Raw genomic sequence first — 23,556 nt, forward strand, 5'->3', positions numbered from 1 at the left:
AAAAAGATTGTTAGATGTAATAAAATGATAGTGTTCTTAGACGACATTTGAAAGAGTTAAGTGGCAAAATAAGAAAAGTAAAAGATAGAGAAATAATAAAGAAAAAGTAGATGGTACTAAAAATAACTCCTTATTCCGTTTAATTCAGAAAAGTTCAGAGTTCAGAAAACACATTTTGTTATCATCTTTCGTGATCACCCTAAAGTAATTATAATTATGTTTTTCTGGAAAAAAACAAGAATTAACAAAACAGTCCCGTACATGGAGGATAGAATGGTCCATATGGCGCTGGTGCGAACGGTATGGGTCCAATTGGTCCAGGTACGAATGGTGCGGGTCCTATTGGCCCAGGTCCGAATGGTGCGGGTCCTATTGGTCCAGGTCCGAATGGTGCGGGTCCTATTGGTTTGGAAACACAACTTTTGGAACTTGATGGAGCGAATAAGCATTCCAGGAATCGTACAGCTCCTTTTTGTTTCTTTGTCAGTTTAGAGAAGAGGTCCTTTATCTTATTCGCGAATTCTTTATAAGTAGGCGACTGAAATGGTGAAAATGTTGTAGTCCTTGGTTTTTTTTTCGGGGCGAAATAGGACACTCATACCTCATTTTTTTCCGTCTCCCTAACCTTCCTAAAGTATCTGGACACTTCTTTAAGTCCTTCCTCGAGTTCCTTCTTCTCTTTTTCCACCTTTTTCTTGTAATCTTCGTACTGTGTCTAAAAAATGTGTTTATTGTTTTGTATGGACAATGAACTCAGTTCTCACCTTCTTTCCATTTTTTTCCGCCCAGTTCTTCATTTTTTCTTCGAACTGTTGTTTGGTGAGCTTGGGATCCTGAAGCTATGTATGCAGTGATTTCTAGTGCTCTGTTCCTACGATGTCCAACTTTTTAAAATACGAAAAAGTAACAGACGTTCCATATTGCGTGTAGTTCACCTAACGCGTGTGGTGGAATCGGGAACAGAGGTGGATTTGGGAACTGAATAAAATTTATAATCAATTGTGGGTGTAAAAGAACATTCCTAGTCATCTAGGAATTATTCTTGGAAGTTGCTGTGACATCTTTTGATCGTTTGCTAAGGAAGTGAAATAAGCAGAAAATTAGAGGGAAAAAATAAAAGTTTAAGATGTTACCGGAAAGTATTGCGCAGCAACGAGTCCGATAACTCCTAACAAGAATAGTGGTTGCATTCTGAAGAATGTGGATTATTTCAGAACTCATGGATATAAGATCTAAGGAGGATAAGAATGGTGATGAATGCTCCGACTGTTTGTGACCACCGAAAATTAAAATTCAGCTATTGGTTGGAATACTGCGCTACTAATTTCTGTAGCACCCTTATATGCTTTAAAAATTTGTCCAGATGGTGTCCTTTGAATAACCAGCAGTATGTTTTTCCCTGGAATTTTCCGAAAATTATCCCTATGAACTTGAATAGTTTAAGCAAACGCTATTGATTTTCTGGCTCAGTTTACACAACTCGCTAATCGAGCAAAGTATAGTCGGGTCAAAACGACATGGAACACGGTGCAGCTGGCAGCTGCACAAGCATAAACATACGTTCAAAGCGGTGCGGCGGTGCAGCGTAGCGGCTAAGATCGAGTGAGGACCTCTGGTAGCACGGCTCATTGCTGCAGCTCACGATGGTCCCACCTAGATTCCAACGGCTACGCTCCACCGTGCCGCTTCGAGCGCAACAGCTTACGCAACTGCACAGTGCTTCGTATCGTTTTGACTCTATTACAGATATGAGAGGAAGTACTTGTCATCTAGCTCAACTGTTGTAAGCTTAGGTTGAGGAGTTATGAATGTGCGTTGTGTTTGGTTCCTTGCTTTCCAGCCACGGTAAGATTTTGGCCCTACTTTTGCACATGTTTGAAGGAGCATTTTTTCTCCTTTGACTGATATCTTCTTGCGTATAGTTTATTGCTTCTAACGGTAAAAACGGTTTTCAAAAAATGACCGACCAAAAGATTCCGAGTCCGCGACTTGCCTTCTGTACGATTTCAAATAAGAGCCAATGCCGGAGATGGTTTCACTGCTCGAGTTGGAGTTGAAGCCCTCATCGATGAAGAGAATGAACGCTGATCCCGACAAGGACACAAAAGCACTTGAAAAAGGTTTGTTTTGAGCTGTCGAATATGTATCAGAGGAAGGAACTACGCGCAGAACAACTGACCCGAGTGGACTAGCCGCTGCGTCGTCAGGGAGTGAATACAAGGCCGACAAAATCCTTCCGGGACATTTCTCTGGATCACACCTCGCAAATGTTATACAGCAGAATATCCAGGAACTGTGCTGGAAAGTTCCACGTCATCCGCTTTACAGTCCTGACTTCGACTACCATTCGGCATTCTCCGAAGGACAAGAAGTTTCGGAACGATGACGAAGTCCGATTTACTGAATTACTTGGATACTTATATGGCCCATCTTCAGTGGACAAGCGGGACTCAGCATCTTTTCCACTCGTTTCGTTCCCTTGCCATCCAAGATGTTCTCAAGTTTCATGAGTGACTCAGACGAGGTCGTTCAGCCGCATTCCACTGAGCTCTCAGCTGGTCCAGCGGTGCAGCAGACACATCACCCCATCTCGTCGGCGGCCTCCCTCGAGAGCATTCAGCACCTCCTGGAGTCCACTCTAGCGTTCTTTCAGTCCATCTATCGTCGAATCCCTTCATAAGGTCCGATTTTGGATGATCAAACTCTGCGACTCGAATCAGCTCAGTTCCGAGAGTTGATATCCATTCTCTGCGCCAAAGATGGCGAAGTGTCATAAATAATTGTGGTGAATCTCTGGTGGAGAGAACCGCTCAACTGTTGCTTTTACAACAAATTTTTGTTTCTTGGAGAAACGCGTATTCATATTTCTTCAACCTAATATTTTTCCCGTTCGTATAATTTGACTCTTTTCCGTATGAATGAAGAGTGTGCGAGTTCTACAACAAGTCAACCAGCACTTGGAACTTCTTGTATCTTTCATTTTTTATTAGCACTTTTTATTTTTGTTGAAATTAATCCTGGCATAGAAATGGAAGTTGTGGTAGCGAAAAAAAAGGTACAACTTAGATTTAATTTGATTTTCCACTTACGTATTTAGTAATAGCCAAATAATACAAACTATTCAATAGGTGTATGGAACTGGATATTACAAATAGAATACTGTATACATTCCAAGTATAATTAAAGGATATAATTAGTTTACAGGTAATTTACTTATGAATACAGCTGTGCATATTACAAATACAGGACTGAATACATTCCATGCAAATTACAAGGGCATACTTAGTTTACAGAGAATTACAGGTGTGCGCCATGCAAAACTATGAATATCTCTATCAACAGTGCTTGCTCTTCTTCCTCCGAGAACCAACGAACATGCTTCTATGTGTGTGTGTGTATGCAGGCATGTATGTGCTGTAACGTAAATATGGTTGGAGCGAGTGCTGGGCAGTCGGTCAAAGGTCCGCCATAGCCTCACGGTTGGGGGTAAGAAACCGCCCTAGTTCCACCAAGCCCTTCATCCCTCTGTGGTCGATAAATTGGCACCAGGCTTGTCTGAGAGGATAAAAAAAACGGACTTGATCATCAGCTGGGATTCGCAAGTCATTGTAAAGGGCAACATGCGTTCCAAAACCTCAACGATTACGAATTGCAGTAAAACGCGTTGGCGCATCCCAAGTGGATTGATACGCTAGTGACTTTGACTTTTACATATGGTTGTGCATAGCGATTGATTTGAACTGCGAAAATAAGGCAAGAATAGTTGAAATTCTATGCGTTTCCGGAATTTATGTGACGGATGGGTTTAAAGACATCACCCTACGGATCTGGGGTGGTGCAGGTTTCAGGTTGGTTATGCCTATACGGAGTCGTAGATTATGGAGAGAAGCTGAAGTGCCCTTTACCAACAAAAAAAAACGGCGGTCTTTTTCAGATCAGGACAATCAGAACTGAAATTCAATAACTTAAAGGCATCACCCCACGAATCTGGAGTGGTACGGATTTCCCGTGGAGTATTCGTATACGGGATCGTAGATAATTAAGAGAAGGGTGAGACTGTCTATTTCTTCCCAATTGCCGTAAAAAATGGCCCGGAAGATACGACTTCGAGCGTACCAGCGCGCTACTTTCTACAAGGAGTTCGATTGGAGCGTGCCACCTTTGTGCATGCGCCGCATCTTCCTGGCAGTTTTTTTTTACGGCAATTAGGAAGAAATGGACGAGATCACTCTCCTCTCCATAATCTAGGACCCCGTATAGGAACTCTCCATCTGAAATATTTCGCTATTTTCACTTAAAGGCATCACTCCACGAATCATCACCCCAGATTCGGGTGATGTCTTTAAGTAGAAATAGCGAACATTTAAGCAGTAACGAACGAAATCCCGTGCTTTTCAAACAAATCCAACTGGCAATGGTCTGCTAAATCTTGGGATACGCAGCTCTTCCGGTCAATATTGACCTGTAATCGAAGTATTGGAGAGAGGGGGTTGACCGGATCGGTCCGGTCAACTCCCGCTCTCCAATACTTCGACTGCAGGTCAATATTGGAATAAAATCCGAGGCAAACAATGAGAGAGTTAGCAGAGAGGCTTAACACGTCACAATTACAATAAATCAACAACAAATGTATGAAAAATAAAACGGAAATTATTTGTAACTCAATCTAATACACGTTACATGTTAGGAGCTTGTGTAGCCCTGTCGGTAAGCAGTTCGGCTGTGACTGCAGGATCAATGGTTCAAAGCCGCGTAAGTGCCAGCCAATCCTTTTGTCCCTTCAAGGTCGATAAATTGGTAGCAGGCTTGTCTGGGAGGAATGTAAAGACAATGACTTGAAACAGATTGAGAAATTTTCATATAAAGCATTGACGTATGCGGCAACAACAACAAAAACAACAACAACAACAACAACAATGAAAAGAAGCTCTTGGTTCTTTTATTTGGATGATGCTGTGAATGAGGTTGTGGTGCTCAGAGCTTGCTTCAGGAGCTTCATATCGCTCAGAACAGACTAGGATTGGAACGCATATTTGTTCCAACAATTGTTACCACTAAACTGGAACTTTTCCATTTCCTAAGAAAATTTCTTCGTATCTCGTTGTTGAAAACCACCAGGATTACTCTATAAAAATCAGATGAGATGACCAATGAAATTAGGTGTCCTAGATAAAAAAATACGTGGTCGTCCACAAAAGTCTTACCCTCCTCCTGCATGAGCAAGTTGCCAAGCGATTGTCGTAGCAAATACAATAGAAACACCTGGCGGTACAATTGGTGCTATAATATGAAAACTGACAAGCATTAAGCAATATGTGAGCGAATCGGCGAAACTCTACAAAAATTATCCATTGGAGTAGAGAAAAGAGTAGTATACCAGTAGAACATGCAAAGAATCTTGTGCAATAAAACTGTAGTCGGCGCCAAATATGTTCATCTGGATGAGGACGACGCGTTCTTTCGCAGTGCAGCCTCTTTTTTTCTGAGTGACACACACCTTTTCCTCCTTCTATTTAACTCCAGTCAATGGAACTCATCCAGTTGAGCATATTCGGTGCCGATTTACGTAACATATAAGATAGAGGAAATTTCCTAGAAACGTACTTGGATGAATAGTCTAATTTCTCTCCGGTGTAAATCTCTCCTACTCCAACTTGCTGATTTACTAAGCTTCTGAAAAAAAAATAATTTAAAAAAATGCATAGTTCCTGCAATACCTAAAGTATATTTGCTGTACTAAATATACAACAAATTTAATGTAGGGATAGCTCACTAAAACTGTGAGGAAGATGATTTTAAGTGAATTTAACGTAAATAATAATAGAATGTGCAGAGACGAGTGGGAAAAAGGAATTGAAGTGGTTGCAGTTCGCAGAGTAACTTTGAAAAGATGAACGAAAATTATTTGATATTATACTAAAATAATAAATACTTACTGAATGTTCCCTATTAAGCAGAAAAAGTGTGGTAAGATCGATAATCATTATCACTCCAAACATAGAAACACTATAACAAAAATCAATATAAAATGCAAGCGTTGTTCCACAAGAGGTTTCCGAAAATGTCCACAAAAGCGTCTCCTGATCGAAGAAAAAGTTGCAATCAGCTGAAAATAAATATGACACAGACAGTTAGCCCCTCCTCTACAAATTTTCAGGTAGAAGAGGTAGACAAAAGGACTTACGATGAAAATATACACAAAAGTATATGAAGCTAATCGTAATAATAATTATTATGATGCAGAATGTTTTCCGTAAAGAAAAATATATACGATATGACAGCGGACAAGCTATCGACGCTAATCTATTCATGGATACAAGAAGTATTGAATGGAAACATGTGGTTTGGAAAAATAACGATAACTGGCCGACAAAATCATTAACACCTGTCCATTCATGCGGAAGTCCACTGTAAACGCACAAGAGCAAAAACTGATCTCTAATAATCAATAGGAAAAAGTGATAGAAAAACACATGAATAATAAAATCTAATCTAATAGAAAATAATCTCCGTAAACGTGAATCTGTTCCACAAACACTTACACTAGTGAAATTGGAAATGCCCAGGTCAAAAAAATTAGTAGCAAACCGAAATTCGACAGTGAATGTAAAATCATTAGATAACCGAATGGATTTTGGAATGATTTTAACTGTAATAATAACATAGCAGATCTGCCGTTCAACGCTGCACCGATGATAGCCACCTGAAATGCGAGAATAGCATATAAATTGCGGAATAAACTGTTAAATTTCTCTTACTGACATATCCACAACTTTACTGTAGACACCTTTTATATTCCAGAAAACATTTTATTGTGAAGCTCTCCTGTGATCCGACAAAAGCAACGTGGGTAGGAGTAACGTACGTAGTAGGGATCAAAGACGTGATCTCTGTCGCTATCGCTAGGTCCATCCAAGATTTTAGTTTTTCTCGACCATATCAAGTCATTGACTCTTTCCACCTTCTTATTTTTCACACTGTACTAAAATTTCCCACAACACGTCGAACTTTTCCCTACTACTTAATCCCGATCATGGCCATAGATAGGCAGATCCTCGAGCTCTTTAACTAAGGGAATCGGATCAAAAGCACATGAAGCACACGCAGTGAAATTCCAAATGCATAAGTGATTGCGTTCACATTTGCTGGCTCCATTACAACCGAAGTGCCTAAGCCAAGGGTCCCATCGCTATTTCCCACTTCGAGAACAATCGTTTACGCAATTGCCCCATAAGCCGAGCAGTTTTGATCCCAATGCGCATCCCAATCCATCATCGTAGACTTTCGCTTGCACTTGAAAGTCATTCGTCCGTTGCTTATCCCACTTCTTCAATTATGTCCTACCTCTTGCTGTTGTGCTCAATAATCAAATTAATTTTAATGGTGTAGTATTTAATTCTAGAAATTTTAGTTTTATTTTAATTTGGTGATTAAATTTAATTTTAATTTTAATTTCCTTCGTTGTACCAGTGCTGATATTCTTCTATTATTGATCTTATTTTCTCATCACACGCATACCACCATTGATGATTCTTAGTGTTTTTTTTTGATTCGATGCGTAACTTTCTCGAAAATGATCATAAATTATATGTAAGATTTCTGAAACCGACTGGTTAGCCGTGCTCCGATGACTCTTTTCATCACAGAAAGAGTCTCCCATAAATAAGGCTAGTACTAACTCGATCATGGTCCATTCGAGCACGCAATGCATAAATCATTAGGGATTTCCTCCATGCAAAACAATTTAAATGATAATAGTGATGAATCCGACACATAATTATCAACCATTTCAAACCTGCTCCTTCGAAGCTTACGCAGAGTTCTTCTTAATTGCATTAACTAACGCATTTAGTACTGAAACAAGGACATAACCAAATACGATACTTTTTTCGGACAAAAAAGATTACAAAAAAAAAGCCTGGTCATATTTCGAAACGTATTCTGACTTATTTATTGTTGTTTACCACCCAGGGCTGAGATCATAGTTTATAAACATATGTAGATGTAGATGGAATAGACTACATATAGATCAAATTTCAATGAATTTAAGGAAACAATCCAATGCTACCCGGCGGTTCAAAATCTGTACCTTTGTTGAATCGCAATTTCTAAGGAGAAAAAAAAAATAGTATCGTAATTATAAACCACTCACCAGTGCAATGACGACAGCCATTATTACATGCTCACGAAAACTGAATACAACTTCGTTTTGCTCGCTACTATCTGCAAATCAAAGGTATTATTACCAGATAACAACGACATACAAGTATGGTTAGTAATGTTATGCGATTTGTTATGTTCACTAATAACTTCGTAGGAATATCGGATATTTCAAATTCTACACTTATGTAATAGTTTGGTCGCGAGCGCGAAATTTAAGTCTCATCGTAGGATACGTAGTAAAACGCTATGAATTCTAGTACCCGCTTATACAGTGCCCTCAGTCTTATGGCCCCTAGTACCTTGCGTCTAGAATGTTCTGCTCAGCTGCTCAGAAAGCACAGGGCATAGATTGTGACTGGGACCCAACATCATCACAGTCAGGTCAAAACGACCCCTGGCCTTGTGCACTTGTTTAGGCAGTAGCGGTCGAAATGGGACTCTCGTCGGTTCCAATCAAGTTGCAGAGATGTATAAAGGTCCCGCAGTTCCAACGCGCTTTTTGGGTCGTTTTGATTCGATTGTTCCAGACCCACTATTGCTTATCTTTTACACCAAACCTTTGCCGTGTGAGATCGTAACCATACGTGTTTCATTCAACTACATATACTTTAACCTGATATAGTTTGCGAGTTTGAAAAAGCGCGAAAAACAGAGCCAGTGCTCCTCTAGGCGTATTGAATACTATCCGGGTATAATGTAGTTCGGGGGGAGCCAGGGGACACTCAACACTGCTCTAATCGACTTGTAATTTGGCGCGCAAAAAAACGTCCCTAGAGCGCAGAGACCATTCTTAACTATGAAATGCGGTATAAGGAAAAGCCTAATGCCAGGCCATCTTCGGTTTCGATAAAAGTACTACATGATATGAGATTAGCTAAAAATCTCCACGAAGTCTGTATGGAGAAATCTGTGAAGTTAAAATTGTACTATTTTTGAACTTACCTCTCTCTCTCTCTCTTCTCAACCTTTTTCCACCTAGTAGCTTTAATCTAGATGTAATAGATCCTCTAAGACTGATGCTTAAGTTTTAAGGCCCCAACTGACTTAGCTATTCACTTCCAGCGATGACCCGTCGATCGATGAACTATCGCGTTCTCAAATGGAGAGGCCACTTAACAGTTAGGAACGGTCTTTGTGCTCTAAGAACGTTTTTCAAATAAAGGAGTTTAAAAAAAAGCTCCAAGAGCTTAAAAGTACAGTTTGAATACAGCAGTATTGAGTGAGTTAGGATCAAGGGAGGACAGCGGTAGCAGGAGCCCTCACTCGATTCTAACCGCTACGCTCCACCGCAGCGCTTTGACAGCAAACCCTTACGCAACTGCACCGTGTTTCATGTCCTTTTGACCCGACTATGCAGTAAGGGATAGTGTTCAACTCCACACAAAAGAAACAATAAAAACAAACGAAAGAAAAAAAGGTGTTGCAAGGATCCAACCGGGATCCTCGTTACTATGGACTAAACGGGGAACTAAACGCTGCGAACGAACTGACACAGGATTACCTCTGATTCGACCTAGATCCTCCTTCCTTTGGGGAACCAACGTTACATGACACATGTGTGAAGTCAAAACGGCATCCGCTCGCTGCTTGTTGTCGAAAGAAGGCGATAGGAAATTTCGCTAATGACGGGTTTTAAATAAGCAAACAAGGGCGGAGTCAAGCGTTCTGTAGAGGAAGCTACGCGAGTTTGGACCATCGCGCGCCTGTGATGCTTACGCCCTTTAAGAAGGTTGGGGGAAAAATCAGGGAACAGCTCAAAAGAAAAAAAAGTTGCATTTTCCCAACATAAGCTGGATTGAAAGTGACTAACTAACCTTCGTAATAAGTGTCTGTTGTCGTAAGCATTCACATCAGAATTCCCTCAACGTGAGACCTTAAGTCAATGTGTATGTCCAGGTGTTAGCATATTTAAAATCTTCCAAATAATTAGTTAATTTTCGAGAGATCAATTTTTAACCAATTAAATAGACATTGAATGCATCAACTATAAACTGTAGTTATGGTGCAACTATAAATTTTTGGTTATCGCCACCATTTGTTCTACGCGAACAAAGTGAGAAAAAACTGACATTTCTCTCCTACGAGGCACCTTATGACATTCAAAGGCTTCGAGGGCAGCAGACTTATGTGCCGCGCCTATCATTCCGCTCGCTACCGGACGCGTTTGGACCATCGTGTGTCTACTCTAGCTCGTGTAGAGCGTTACAAAGTGTCTCGTTGGATGAAAAACTACGGTAAGAACGTTTCTCATGCCATTTTTCTGCGTATCTAGGAATAATTGGGCGTGATTGCGGTCGTATTCGTGAACTGCGTCCCTAACTCTAGCTGTTCCTTAACTATGGTCAAAGCTTAGAAATTTTTTTAACTGCTAATCGAAAAATCGCTGTTACTTGTTAAAATACTTCTCAAAATGCTATAGTGGGTAGAGGAAAGAGGCAAAGGAGAAAACAAAATAACAGAAAAATTTCGGCAAAGAAAATGTTTGCTCCACTTCCCCTTCTTGCGAGATTAAAGGCATCACTCCACGAATCTGATGTGATATAGATCTCGATGGACAAACCCTATGGGGGGGGGAGGGGAGAGGGGTTGTAGTTTGCAGGATCAGGGGCTGTTCCGCTCATCTCTCCCTAATCGTAGCAACAAAAAAAAAACGGCGTGAAAGACTCCTTTTTCACGACGATTTCAGTTGCAACACTCCCTAGGAACGCTGAGTTGTACACGCGCCGCATCCAGCTGCGCAGCGGTCGAGCGCCAGTGAGTTCTCTTATTCAAGTGAAATCAATGATTACTTTGCTGAAGGGACCAAAAAGTGTGTATAGAGGAGCGTTCTAACGTTCATAGTAGGGAATAAAGCGGTTCCCACGCCGTTTTTTTTTGGGACGATTGATTTTTTAGGACAACCACTCCTGATCCTGCAATCTACAACTTCATCTCCAGCTTCTGCCGTGATTTCCCCCACCACGTCAGATTTTAATGCAAATGCCCAGAAGGAAAAATTAATCTAACTTGACTTCAGATCCTGCTGTAGCAATCACCTCATTCCGAAATATTTTTATATGTTTGACAAATTTCTGAAAGATTTTCACCAATAGCTAAAATCACAGCTTCAAGAATAGTAAGAGAAAGAAAAAAGAACAAAAACAACAACCTGTACGTTGAGTAGAAGGATCCGGAATCGTTGATTTGTCTCTGTCTGGTTCTCATAATTAATACCTCACAGGTCCTGTTTACTATGACTGAGGCTGAGAAAACTATCAAAGAGAACGGAATCGTCTACCTCCTGGAATCTACAATTTTGCAATGTTCCATTTTGCAACGTCCTTAAAAACGGAATTCATATTTCGAAGAGAAAAAACAAAAAAAAAAACTGGGATGTGGAAAGATGATGGAGTTTACAAAAATTCTGGGAAAATTCAATCGTTGGGATTTATTCTAATATAAATGAAGACTAGTGCTTCACGAATAGAGACTATCTTACGTCCAGAAAGGAAACTGCTTGAGAGAATTTCATTGTCGAGCTTTTTTCTTCTATCATTCGTGCAATTTGCTTTCAAAAATTCAAAATATTTCCACTTTTGAAGAAATCAACTGAAGCAACAGTTTGCAGTTTATCAACTGAAGCTAAATTCTTTGCTTTTTTTCAGAAAATATGAAAGAACAAAACTGATAGTAATTTCTGCGAAAAAAAGGAGAAGAGGAATTAAAAAAGAGAAAGAAGGATTGCAAAATATTACCAGCTTTTTGTTTTTAAACCGTACAGAGTGATTTTGTTTGTTGTAGCTACACAGATTTGTCAAAAAGTGAAATTTTACTCTCTTCTACTGGAAACTCGGAGCCAATTAAAAGTAAGATTGGAGCGAAAATAGAATGGAAAACACATCATGATCTTTTATCATTTCTGAGCCTCCTTGGAAGCAGAACGTGAAGAAAAAAGTAAGGAAATTGAAAATAAGACGAATAAATAAGACAAATCGTAATTTCAACTAGTCAGTTCCTTTTAATTTAATTTAAATTAATAATTAATATCAATCTTTTCACCAATTTCTTCTGAATTTGAATTAAAAATTTTTAAATTTTAATTTTATTCAATTTCCTAGGTACTAAAGTTCTTTAAACATGCACCAAAAAAGTTTCTAGTGATAGCTTAACCTAAAAAATCAGAGAAAATTGCAGCTGTACAGGAAGTGTTCGTGTTAATACTATAAAATGTTTTCTTAGCGGTTTTGTTACGTAGAGTAAGCAGTATAAGTAACATAGTTGGCCAAGGATTCAGCTGTTGTTGTGAATTCTGGTCTTGTTTTTTTCCTCAAAGAGCGTTGATTAAGTTATCAGCAAAGCAGTATTTCTCTTTGAATTTATTGCTTTCATTTATACATGTAGAAAATAAAGTGATTTTAATACACATTTGTATAATTAATTGGTTCCGCTTCACACGCACAATTGTTCTGTTCATTGTGACTAATCGTCTATAGGAAAGAAAATAAGCTGCTTTTTAGCAATCATTCACTTTCTTGCACATAATCTTGTTTACAAATAAATAAAACTAAAAATAAAAAGCGAATTGCGCCCAGCTACTTGAACTAGTTAAAAAAGTTGAAAAATATTAATTTTTGGTTCAAACCATTTTCTTATTCCTTCTACGTCAACTGGACGCGCTTCAATGCTAATTTTTCCATTTTTAGTTTATTTAAATTTAGTAAAAAAAAGTCTGGTTGATGTTCGAACCACAGCAGTTGTTTTTCTATTCATTTCGTTAATTAAGCGTACAAACTTTAGTGGAATTACGACTATATACATGTTTGCGGCACTGGCTTTGACTTTCTGGTTCTGCTTGCACCAAACGTATCCAGGCCTATATGTTTTCGACATGCATGAACGTTATAATTCGTACAATTACACTTAGGATATTATACAAGTGTTGCAAGAATGCGCTGTCGTCTAACAGTTCATAACCTAGCGGGCTAAAGGCATCACCCCACGAATCTGACGTGGTACGGATCTCAAATGGAGTATTCCTATAAGGGATAGTAGATTATAGAGAGGGCGTGATTCCGTCTATTTCTTCCTAATTGCCGTAAAAAACGATCCGGAAGATGCGGCGCGTGCACAAAGCTGGCGCGCTCCAATCGAACTCATTGTGAAAAATAGTGCGCCGGAACGCTCGAAGCCGTATCTTCCGGGCCGTTTTTTACGGCTATTAGGAAGAAATGAACGGAATCATCGTTCTCTCCATAATATACGACTCCGTGAACAAATACTCCACCGGAAATCCGTACCACCCCAGATTCGTGGAGTGATGCCTTTAAATGCGTAGGCGGAGCATGGAATCGTTGGCGACAAATCCCCCTCTCGTTCGAACTCGTCACTTCTGGACACCGTCGAGTAAGAGACCTAAGGAGACTCGGCCTCGATAGTCGGAACAGACAAGGCGCCAAAATCTCGGAGGATGCAGGAGAGCGATTAATTAGTGGATTCTGTGCAGTCCATGCGTTCCTTCACTATGGGGGATTTTCAGAATTTTTTTTTTTTCAACTGATCATCGAAAAATCAGTGTTACTGCAGAAGTTGAAGTTCTGTCTAAAGTTTTGATGAAGCTATGTGTGTTTAAGGATTATATAATCTGGCGATGTGAACAGTCGCGTCCGGTGATGTGTAGTAGGGTCAAAACGAAATCAGTCACCGTGGGACCCTCGCTACCATCACCCATAGCGGCGCTTCGCCATGGTCCCACCTCGATGATTCCAACTGCTTGTCTGCATCGCGTCGCTTCGAGCGTAGCCGCTTACGCAACTGCACCGCGTTCCATGTTGTTTTGACCCGACTTTAATCAGCCTGGTGGCTAATCCGAGTGAATCAAGTAGCAAATTAACTATGAATAAGGAGTTTTGAAAAAAAAAGCCGGATCTGCTTTTAGGAAGAGGTTTTCAGAAGCAGTAAACAACAGGTGCCGTTCCATCTCGAGTCGAATGGCTAATAGAAGATAAAGGATAAAGTTCTGACATCTGTGAGTTCAGTTACGATGCCCCAATGATTTGTGGGTGGGCCGCTGTTATCAAGAATGTAAGTGTCCTTATCCTCCCACACAAATCTGTCCAGAATTTATTGACATCAGAGCGATGAGGGCTGTGAAAACATCGACTCACGCTTGAAAACTTGAGAACCACTTAACACTGCGCTACAGCCGTTTTCTTGTTAATTTCACTTTTTTTGTGAAGAGGATAATTGCGACAAACTTTTCAGTAAGGAATGTTGCTTTAAATTCTTTTTGAGTTTGGTTCTTACGCGGAACCAGCACAGCTGAACAATGCTGGTCCGCACAGGAATTCGTGGATGGTTTTTTTTGGTTGCTCGTATGATCTCTCCTCAACCGACGACATCTGTGCCTACGAATGTTTTTGTTCGTGGTCCCATTGATACAAGCAAGCACTCGCCGCGCTTCTCATCACATAAACACGTCGTCGTTCGCACGCGGACGGATCTTCTTCGTGTTGTTTCAGCCGTGTTGTGTTCCGGTAAAATTTCTAACCGAACCAATGAATGTTAATCGCCCTCGCCGTAGAGTGCCCTTAGTTCTTCTACATTGTTTCCGTTAGTGATTTGTCGACGTTGATGAGTAATTACCCCGTGCCAATTGCTGGAACACCTGTTTCCCGTTGAGGATTTACTGCTGACCGCTATTCCAAGATACGAACGAATGAAAGGCGAAGAAGAAGATGCTTTCATTCGAAGTTTATGAGAACTAGTTTTCAAGTGAACTTTTTCGAGATGGCGAAGGATAAAACCTAAGTGGAACCACGACTTCTTTGAGCGGCGGTTTCGAACGTGTTCACTTGCTGAAGCACCGTGTCCGAGCGTCGTGGCCAGAACGTCAAAAGGCGAAAGATATACGAAATTCGAAGAGAAAACGAATCCGTTTCGTCATGCGCGTGTTTCTAATCTCGCTTTTCCTTCACAATCACGGGAGGAAATCTGTTTTTTTTTGAAAGGATATCAAGATTTCTTTTCTGTGGACCTATTTTCAAGGATTTTTGGATATTTTTTCTCGACAAGATGCATTATTATAAATTATTATTATACATTAAGGGCGGGGCGGTGGCGCATTCGGTTAGAGGTGCGTTGTAGCCACACACGGTCGAGGGTTCGAACCCGCCCTAGTGCAAACCAAGCTTTTCATCCCTCCGGGGTCGACCTCGGCTGGCCCCCGCAAGTCATTGTACAGGCCAACACGCGTTCCAAAACCTCAGCGAATTTTAGTAAAACTCATTGGCGCATCCCAAGTGAATTGATACGCCAGTGACTTCCTCCTTTTTTTATTATTATACATTATTATAATCATTGTTATACATTTCATTATATTATTATTAATATTTGTATTATCATATTATACATATTATTATACACTATTATAAATCATTATTATATCTATTCGTTCCAGAGATAGTGATCTTTCACCGAACACAGTGGCTACTGTAGCTAACTTTTTTTTCTAATTTTAATAAGCTTTGAGCAGTTCCACAGCTATTTAACAATTCAAGAAATTTTGTTTTTCTTCCATCCATCTTTATATCGAATTCCTGATAAGGTAGACTAACTTAATCCAAGCTATTTAATTTCATCATAAATAAATAAAAATTTCCAGCATCATTCCAACAAATTCAAAGACCCATGTGACCACATGACCACATGAAAATAAAATTTAAAATATAAATGAATACAAATAATAAATACAAATAAATACATAAATGGAGAATAATGAGGTTTGGTTGAGGAAAGAACTAGAGGAAGTACGAGCTTCACTGAAAAATCGGTTTTTTTTTCATCGTCCTTACAAAATTGATCTGGAATGTGTTTTGAAATACCACGAGCTAGGAGAAATTTTTTTTTCAGAAAAATATTAGTATTCATTTATTAACGTTCAAAATTAATACTCATTTCATTTCAGAAAATAGAAAAAGAAAAAAGAAGAAAAAAGAAAAATAAAATAGAAAGGAAAAACATTAATATCATATAGTTGATGCTTAAATATGCCATATAAATTATATGCCTTAAATATACCAGTCATAAATACAGGTAAATATAATTCAATGTTTTTTTTTCGAATTTTTAATGAAATAGAAATATAGATGCCGTGTAGTTGATGTAGAAGCAAAAGCGTTTTTGTCTATTCTTCGGAATCTGCTGTTACGCAGTAGAAAACCCTCGGAATCCTATCTCCAATGATTTATTAACGACAATCTTTGTTTTTCTACGCAAAGTAGGTCCGTTCTACTTTTACGTGTACCAGTATTCGGTTATAGTGCGAATGTATGATGTATCGTTTCTTGCTGAAATTGTTTTCTTAAACGAAATCCTCAACCCGAAGAAACACTATAAATGATCGGGATTTTCAGCGTTAAATCATTTCTACCACGACCGCCCATCTTCCGGGAGGGATTTTTCCGGGAGTTGTATAAGTAATTTATTTCTCTGCTGATCTCTGATGAAAGTTTTGTAGAAAACTAAAAAGAACGAAAATGTTACGTTTCGTTCACTCACCGGTAAAGTGTAATCGAAGCGCAATATGCGGCTGTTCAGCGGCCCCAACGAGCACTTTTCAAACGAAAAATTTCGTACACATAGGTTCATCGTTACACATAGTTTGTGGTGTTTGTTCTTGGCCGAGAATTTGTTCATTTCCTGGAAATTCGCCTCATCCTAATTTTACTAATGGGCGCCCAACGCTTGATTTACTTTCTATTTTTATATTTTTCTGAAATGGGATAATAAATAAATGAAAACAAATTCTAAATATTTAAATATTTTTCTGAAATGAAATAAAAATTTTAAATATTTTTCGTTACACATGGTGTTTATTCTTGGCCGAGAATTTGCTGGTTTCCTGGAAATTCACCCCCTTCTGATTTTACTAATGAGCTCCCAACGCTTTATTTACTTTTTAAATACTTTTCTGAAACGGGATAATAAATAAATGAAATAAATTTTAAATATTTTTGAATATTCTTTTGAAATGAAATCAAAATTTTAAACATTTTTTTGGAATTTTTCAAAAACGCCTGATTTATTTATTAAAAATATCTTTTGTTAAATGTTTGAATGGAATCCAATGCACACATGCGTACATCATCTCTGACCATTTAATCTTCACTGAAATCCCCACTTGATGAGCTAAGAATGTATGAATCCGGTCCGTAACCTGATCATTTGGTTATATGGGCCCAGATTTCAGATTCTGAAGTTTTAACTATTCACAAACCGGTTTATCAGCATCTGAAATGATGGAGAGAGACGATGGAGGAACGGGCTTCACGCTCAAAACGCGGCGACACTGCTTTCAGATGTACGGACAAATCGCGTTCCACCTCAGTTTCTACTTTTTTTCTTGGTTTTTTACACTTTTCTTTTAGAATTTCGTATTGGTGGTATTGTATAATATATATTTACGGTTGTACTGATTAGGAGTTATCCATTCTTTTAAGTAATTGAATTTCAGTTCTGATTGTTCTGATTTGAAAAAAACTGCCGTTTTTTTTTGTTGGCAAAGGGCACATTAAGGAAATCTTTGCATTACTCTGTGTGGAGGTGGAGTTTCTAATTTCTTTAAGTCATGAAAAATTTCAAAAATGAAAGTAGAACTTTTGGAAAATCAAGAAAGAAAGAAAGATTTAAGAAAGCACACATAATTTTATATCCGTTCTGGGAACTTTCCAGAAGGGGCACTCTCCGTCATGCAACGTGGTTCAGAATTTACGGAGACTTAGATTTATTGTTCTCTATTTCTTATGCCATCCATGCTTGATTTTCTCAGCGTTGAAGAATCCAGGAAATAATCCTGAAATTTCTACCTTTACATCGTATGTCGTCTGTCTTTTTCCACGTGAGTTACACGGTACGATTCAGCTCTGCGCAGAAAATTTCCCCAGGTCACATGGAAATTCAAGTAGACCTTTAGATTTCTTTCAATTAAGTTCTTCCAGGACGTTTCTGTTACGAATCAGTCAGTTTCAATCAGTCAATCAATCAGTTTTCCGCCTCATTTTCTAATTTCCTGACGAATTCAGAATTCCTGGATTCTTACCTGGACACCTTACTGCTATGTTACTACCGTACTCTTCACGAAACACGAAATGGTACGGTTCCTATCGTCATTTTTAATTCGCTAACTAATCGGTGTTATTAAATTATCTCACCGGAACGACGGAAAAACAGTTTTTCATAAAATGACTCTTTTTTTTTCACAGAGCAAATCTATTGCATTGCATTCCCCCCGAAATCATGTTCAACTCCCACGCAACAACTAATCATTCAACAAAGCACCATGTTTGCACAGCCATGAAAACAAGATGTCAGGTGGAGAGCAGTCGACAAACAATCCGAATTATTGTAATGAGAAAATTTAACTCAACCATGCCACAATTCACTTACTGATTAGGTTTTGAGCTCTTTCGAATAAGAGTAAACTGAAGCTTCGTTGGATTTTAAGCACGTGACTACGGGTTGACATCCTCTTGATTAGGTTGTGGGTCCTTTCGAATAGGAGTAAACTGAAGCTTCGTTAGATTTTAAGCACGTGGCTACGGGTCGACAACTTCTTGATTAGGTTGTGAACCCTTTCGAATAAGAGTAAAGTGAAGCTTCTTTAGATCTTAAGCACGTGACTACGGGTCGACAACTTCTTGATTACGATGTGAGCCCCTTCGAATAAGTGTAAACTGAAGCTTCGTTGGATTTTAAGCGCGTGTCTACGAGGCGGTGTAGTAACGAACGTGTACTACAATAAGTCATTCCATTTTCTTTATGTTTTTATTGTGAACGCGTAGCTCTCGAAATAAAGCGACATAATATATAGCAAAAAATTTTTCAATATTTTTTTTTCCAGTTTACCTCGAGCTTCTTGTTCCTACTCTCATTTTTTCAGACCTTTTCTTTTGGAGAAATTTAAAGTAAAGAAAGTTAAGTTATAAACATAAACATATACAGAAACAGTTATAAACAAATGAAAATTTAATTTTTCAAGCAGTATTGAGCCAAATCTGTTTCGTGAAACCTTTCCATTTTGTTCTCCGCGGGAAAAAAGGCTGGAAAACTTCCAGTTAGTTCCTTTTCATGATAAAATGTAGAAAACTTACGACTACTGTCTAATAGTTTGCAACAGGATTCTCTGTGTTAGCGAAAATTTCTATGGGGGACCAGTTAACCTACATACTTACTTATGTAGTCGGTTTTTTTTCCCCCCGGAGATATGTGGCGTATTATAAAAGAAATGGGACAGGAGACTCCTACTGATATCGTTCTCAGTCTGACTACTCACCTCAGTTTGCAGCCACGTATTCGTATGCGTATCCAAGAGGAAAATGTTCCTAACTCTATAGTTTCCGCCTAAGTACACTAGCTATTTCAGAAAAATCAATACGTATCTTGGCTACAGCCCAAGCCAATCGATAAAATTGCTATTTGTTCAGTGGTGGCGTAGCCTATTCACTTCATTCCATTCCTGAACTTTCTACTTTCTACGGTCACGACCTCTACCATTTACCGTTAAATTTTGACAGAACTTTCCAAATGTACCGGTGTAAATTGCGCAGAAAACTCCAATTTTGCAAAAAAAATATTTTTTAAGCTTCGGATTTAAAAATGAAGGAAATTTTGTTATCATTACCCTGGAGGAAACTGAAACCTCCTCGACCTCACATTCAATACGTTCATCCTTGTGGACATAAGGATGGGAGTGAAACCATAGGCGCCACCTTTTCGTAGCTGTTCTGTTCGAAAAATTTTCTGGTTGATTTTTTGGCAAAGACTCAGCGCAGTGACGCTTCGTTGCGGGACCCAACAACTTGTCGGATAAACATATCCAGTGCCGGAACGGTTGCACATACATTTCCGCGGTACGATGCTTTTGTCCGTGGAGGAATTTTTAGTGGAACTTTCTCCACGGTCTATATTTTCAATCAATTACCACCAAAGTGTGTTTGGAAGGAAGCCAGTCGAATAAATTAGATATTAGATGTAGGTCCCAAGCATCGCATGAGGGCTTGCATCCTGTTTGATAATGAGAAAAGCATCCACTAAAGTTTTCCGTTGAGGTAATCAGCCTATCTGCTAGATTCCTGGAAGTGAAGGCAGGTTCTACAAGAGAAACCGTGACTTCCCATGATGCTGAGTTCCGGTTTCCTTATGGAGCCGGAACTTCTGTGCGGAGAGACCACCTCCACACTTCTTTTTTTCAAAATATACATGCGCGTGTATTACAACGTAACTTCAACATTGATTAGGTGCTCTTTTCCGCCCACTTGTGGTTTTTTTCCTCTTCGTGGGAGCCGATTAAAATGATCTGCTGCTTGGTGCCATTCCGTACACGCGGTTACACTCAAAGTGGCGCCTATGGGACCCTAATTTGTCTCTGAAGTTGTCGTCTCTAATTGGGCTGATTAAGGATCCGGCGCAGAGCGCAGCCGTTCTCGCAACGGCTGCAGGGTTCATTTCGTTTCGATTCGACCGTAAGGTGACGTGTCGTAGGGTCCCAAGTGGTCAGCTGCTTCTCTAATCTGTCTTCTATACGTATGCATGGTTGCTTTTGATTGGTCCCAAATAATCTTACCGTAGTCACTTCCATGCAGCAATCTGGTACGTATTACCTCAGAGATGGGACCTTCAGGCGTTCGTTTATGCTTATATTTATATTTTTTCGAGCAGTCAATCAAGACACTTCAAACATTCGAATTCCATACTGTGTATACTGTACTGTACGATATTTCTATACTGTATTGAATTCTTTGTAGTCAAGTAGACAGTTAAAAGGATAAAACGCCTTGTTATCATGGATAGCGAGCTTCTTCTGTGATTCCAAGGGCTATTCAGAGTTCGTGCGTTCCAATTCCTTTCATAGCGTGCACTCAGTCACTCGTCGACGTCGTCGTCGTTACGGTGTGACCATTGGAACGTTTGTTGTAAAGTGAGCAGCGGTATGGGAGATAAAAGGGAACGTGGATGCCCTCGCGATCGTCTATGTTTGCCCAACATATCGGTCCAACCACGGTAAACCTAGCGCTCTAACAACACTGAGTCTCACCGCAAACACGGTCGATTCGATTTCTTGGTGCTTCCTGGATCAGCTTTGGGGGTTTTATAGGTTTTATAAGTTTTATAGGTTTTATTTTCCTCATATATTCATACATATATTCATAGTTTCTTATTTTCCGAGGAAAAAAAGAGGAGGAAAAATTCTGATATTGAAAACGGACGATTCGATTCCTTCGTGCTTCCTGGATAACCTCTGAGGGTTTTATAGGTTTTATAGGTTTTATATTCCTTATATGTTTATGAGTATTTTGATTGTTTCGAAATTTTTGTGGAAAAATTCTAATGTCGATCGCGGTCGATTTGATTTCTTGGTGCTTCCTGGATCACCTTTGAAGGTTTTATAGGTTTTATATTGCTTGTACATATAATTATAGGTTCTAAATTTTCGCTGGGAAAATCCTATAATTAAACTTTTCCACTCCATCTTGTATTTTTCTTAGCTTTTCCTCAAATACTCGTTAGTTCCTTCATTATCCAAAATATCCTTTCTACCATTTTCATCGCTAAAATGTTGATAAATAATATTCCCCAAGAATAATGTTTACGTTTTGAGTATGTTTCTGTTTTTTCAGGGGTTCTTAATTTTAAAGCGGAAAATCCTAATATTAAATCTTTCCACTTCTGTTCGTATTCTTGATAGTTTTTCTTTAGATAGTCGTTCCTTCCTTCATCGTTCAAGCTATTTTTCTATTATTATTTTTTTTTCTACCACTTGTGTCGTTAAAATGCTTATAAATAATATCCCAAGCCTAATTCTTACAATTTAAGTGTGTTTCTACCTACTTGCGCTCTTTTTTTTTGGTTTTTCTCTGTCCATCCAATTTATACAATCCTCTGGTTAGGTCAGTAATAAACCCTTCCTGAAATAAAACCTTCTTAGGAATTGACATTTTCAAAAACTCTAAAAGTTTAAATATTTCAAGTTTTTGCGTTGTTAACAAAAAAAAAAAGCCAGAAAAACTATAGTTTTTGGGAAATCCAATCTTCTAAAATCTTTGGGAAAAATTTCCAACCTCCTAAAATCTTCCAAAAAAAAAAATTTAGAAGTGGAGCACCCCAGAAAAGTGAAGCACTTCTAAATCGAATATTTTGCATGAAAAAACTCTGGAGTATGAGAATCGTACGGCTTTAAACATTCTTTATCCAAAAATATTGTCACATTTAGTTAAAAATGTACCAGAGGCGTTCTCAGGGAAGTCATTCATTGATCACAAGGTATTGATCCAGCAGGGAGATCAAAAATTGATTGGCTGAGAAATTGGCGCGGTGCGGTTGTTATCGATTTTATTTAGGGCGCAGCAGTATGTGTTCATGTTCTTTCCTGAAACTCTTATCTATGGTCGTATAGTTGTCCCTGATTCAAGGTCTCTCCGGTTATTTTTCACCTCAGCTGATTTTTCTCAGTTATGATTACACAGCATCGATGATATTTGTGTTTTTTCTTGCTTTTTTTTTCGAAATTTTTTCTTTTTTTTTGCCGTGCAAGTCCGCACAGATGTAAATCCACGCAACGAATAGCTTTTCTCCGAATTTCAAGGTTCGGGGGGTTTTAGATGATGGTATTGACGAATATATCAAGTATTTTTCTACGAAAACGTCGGATCCATTAATGTTTCTTTCATTTTTCCTTTCTTTCCCGCCTTTTTTTTCAAAAAGAAGTGTGCTCGACTTGTACATGTGACGCCAATCGCCAGCATTGCGAACATCTGTTCTGAGCCCGGTTCTTATTCTCTTCGTTTTCTTTTCCTTCCTTCTTTTTTTTTCTTTGTTCGTCAAGGAACGTTTGCTGAAATCTGATATCTGGCATGGATCCAAAAACCAGTTTCTTGCTCCTGGATGCTCATGAATGCGCCGCCGTCCTATCTCACATATGACTCGATTGTAAAAGTTAGGTTTTCACTTTACAACTCTCGATCACATCGCCAATATTTGCTCCATCCTTTACTACAGTAACCCGAGCAGCTCTTCACTTCTAAACGAGAACCAACATATGGGTCCCAGCTGGAAAATCTCGGATATTTGCTCGAATCCTGCGACTATTTATTTATTTTTACTTATTTACTTATTACGCTCAAAGGCGTGCCCAGAGTAACAGGAATTATTTAGTACGGAAATTTCTATGGTTGGTATCGTTTCATGTTATCATTCGATGATTACCTCTGTTGAGGACAACTGTTCAATATTGATTTCAAAATTTCAACTTCAAATTTGACAAACTGCAAACAGAGGTCCTGGCACGACTTGCTATTACACCAATCAGGTTACGAGGTCCATAATGTGAAGCAGGATCCTTCTCAGTTTTTTTTCTCTGGA

The 23,556-nt window shown here is 38.9% G+C and overlaps 4 protein-coding genes across 7 annotated transcripts; 1 reads left to right on the plus strand and 3 right to left on the minus strand.

The window, feature by feature from the left end:
- Positions 1–241: 241 nt before the first annotated feature.
- Positions 242–1,190, minus strand: RB195_003716 (uncharacterized protein; the record flags this gene model as incomplete). Of its 2 annotated transcripts, XM_064201486.1 has the most annotated exons (5): positions 242–538; positions 602–715; positions 765–833; positions 913–978; positions 1,134–1,190. In XM_064201486.1, the coding sequence occupies 5 exons, from the start codon at positions 1,188–1,190 to the stop codon at positions 242–244; spliced, it is 603 nt and encodes a 200-aa protein (XP_064057367.1). The 2 variants fall into 2 exon arrangements, with proteins under 2 accessions (XP_064057367.1, XP_013302798.2); XM_013447344.2 differs by lacking the exon at positions 913–978.
- An 830-nt stretch (positions 1,191–2,020) lies between these two features.
- RB195_003717 (uncharacterized protein) lies at positions 2,021–2,386 on the plus strand (the record flags this gene model as incomplete). The annotated part of the gene is made up of 2 exons (XM_064201487.1): positions 2,021–2,120; positions 2,208–2,386. 2 exons carry the CDS (start codon positions 2,021–2,023, stop codon positions 2,384–2,386), a joined length of 279 nt encoding a protein of 92 aa, XP_064057368.1.
- A 118-nt stretch (positions 2,387–2,504) lies between these two features.
- On the minus strand, positions 2,505–2,774 carry RB195_003718 (uncharacterized protein; the record flags this gene model as incomplete). Its single annotated transcript, XM_064201488.1, has 1 exon — positions 2,505–2,774. The coding sequence occupies one exon, from the start codon at positions 2,772–2,774 to the stop codon at positions 2,505–2,507; it is 270 nt and encodes an 89-aa protein (XP_064057369.1).
- A 2,230-nt stretch (positions 2,775–5,004) lies between these two features.
- Positions 5,005–9,719, minus strand: RB195_003719 (uncharacterized protein; the record flags this gene model as incomplete). Of its 3 annotated transcripts, XM_064201491.1 has the most annotated exons (5): positions 5,005–5,125; positions 5,205–5,335; positions 5,605–5,673; positions 8,153–8,223; positions 9,665–9,719. In XM_064201491.1, the coding sequence occupies 5 exons, from the start codon at positions 9,717–9,719 to the stop codon at positions 5,005–5,007; spliced, it is 447 nt and encodes a 148-aa protein (XP_064057370.1). The 3 variants fall into 3 exon arrangements, with proteins under 3 accessions (XP_064057370.1, XP_064057371.1, XP_064057372.1); XM_064201489.1 differs by lacking the exons at positions 8,153–8,223; positions 9,665–9,719 and adding an exon at positions 5,937–5,999; XM_064201490.1 differs by lacking the exons at positions 5,005–5,125; positions 5,205–5,335; positions 5,605–5,673 and adding exons at positions 6,103–6,106; positions 6,543–6,703.
- Between the last annotated feature and the right edge of the window lie 13,837 nt (positions 9,720–23,556).

This window comes from Necator americanus, chromosome IV (genome assembly GCF_031761385.1).
Source record: "Necator americanus strain Aroian chromosome IV, whole genome shotgun sequence".
Classification (NCBI taxonomy): Eukaryota; Metazoa; Nematoda; class Chromadorea; order Rhabditida; family Ancylostomatidae; genus Necator; species Necator americanus.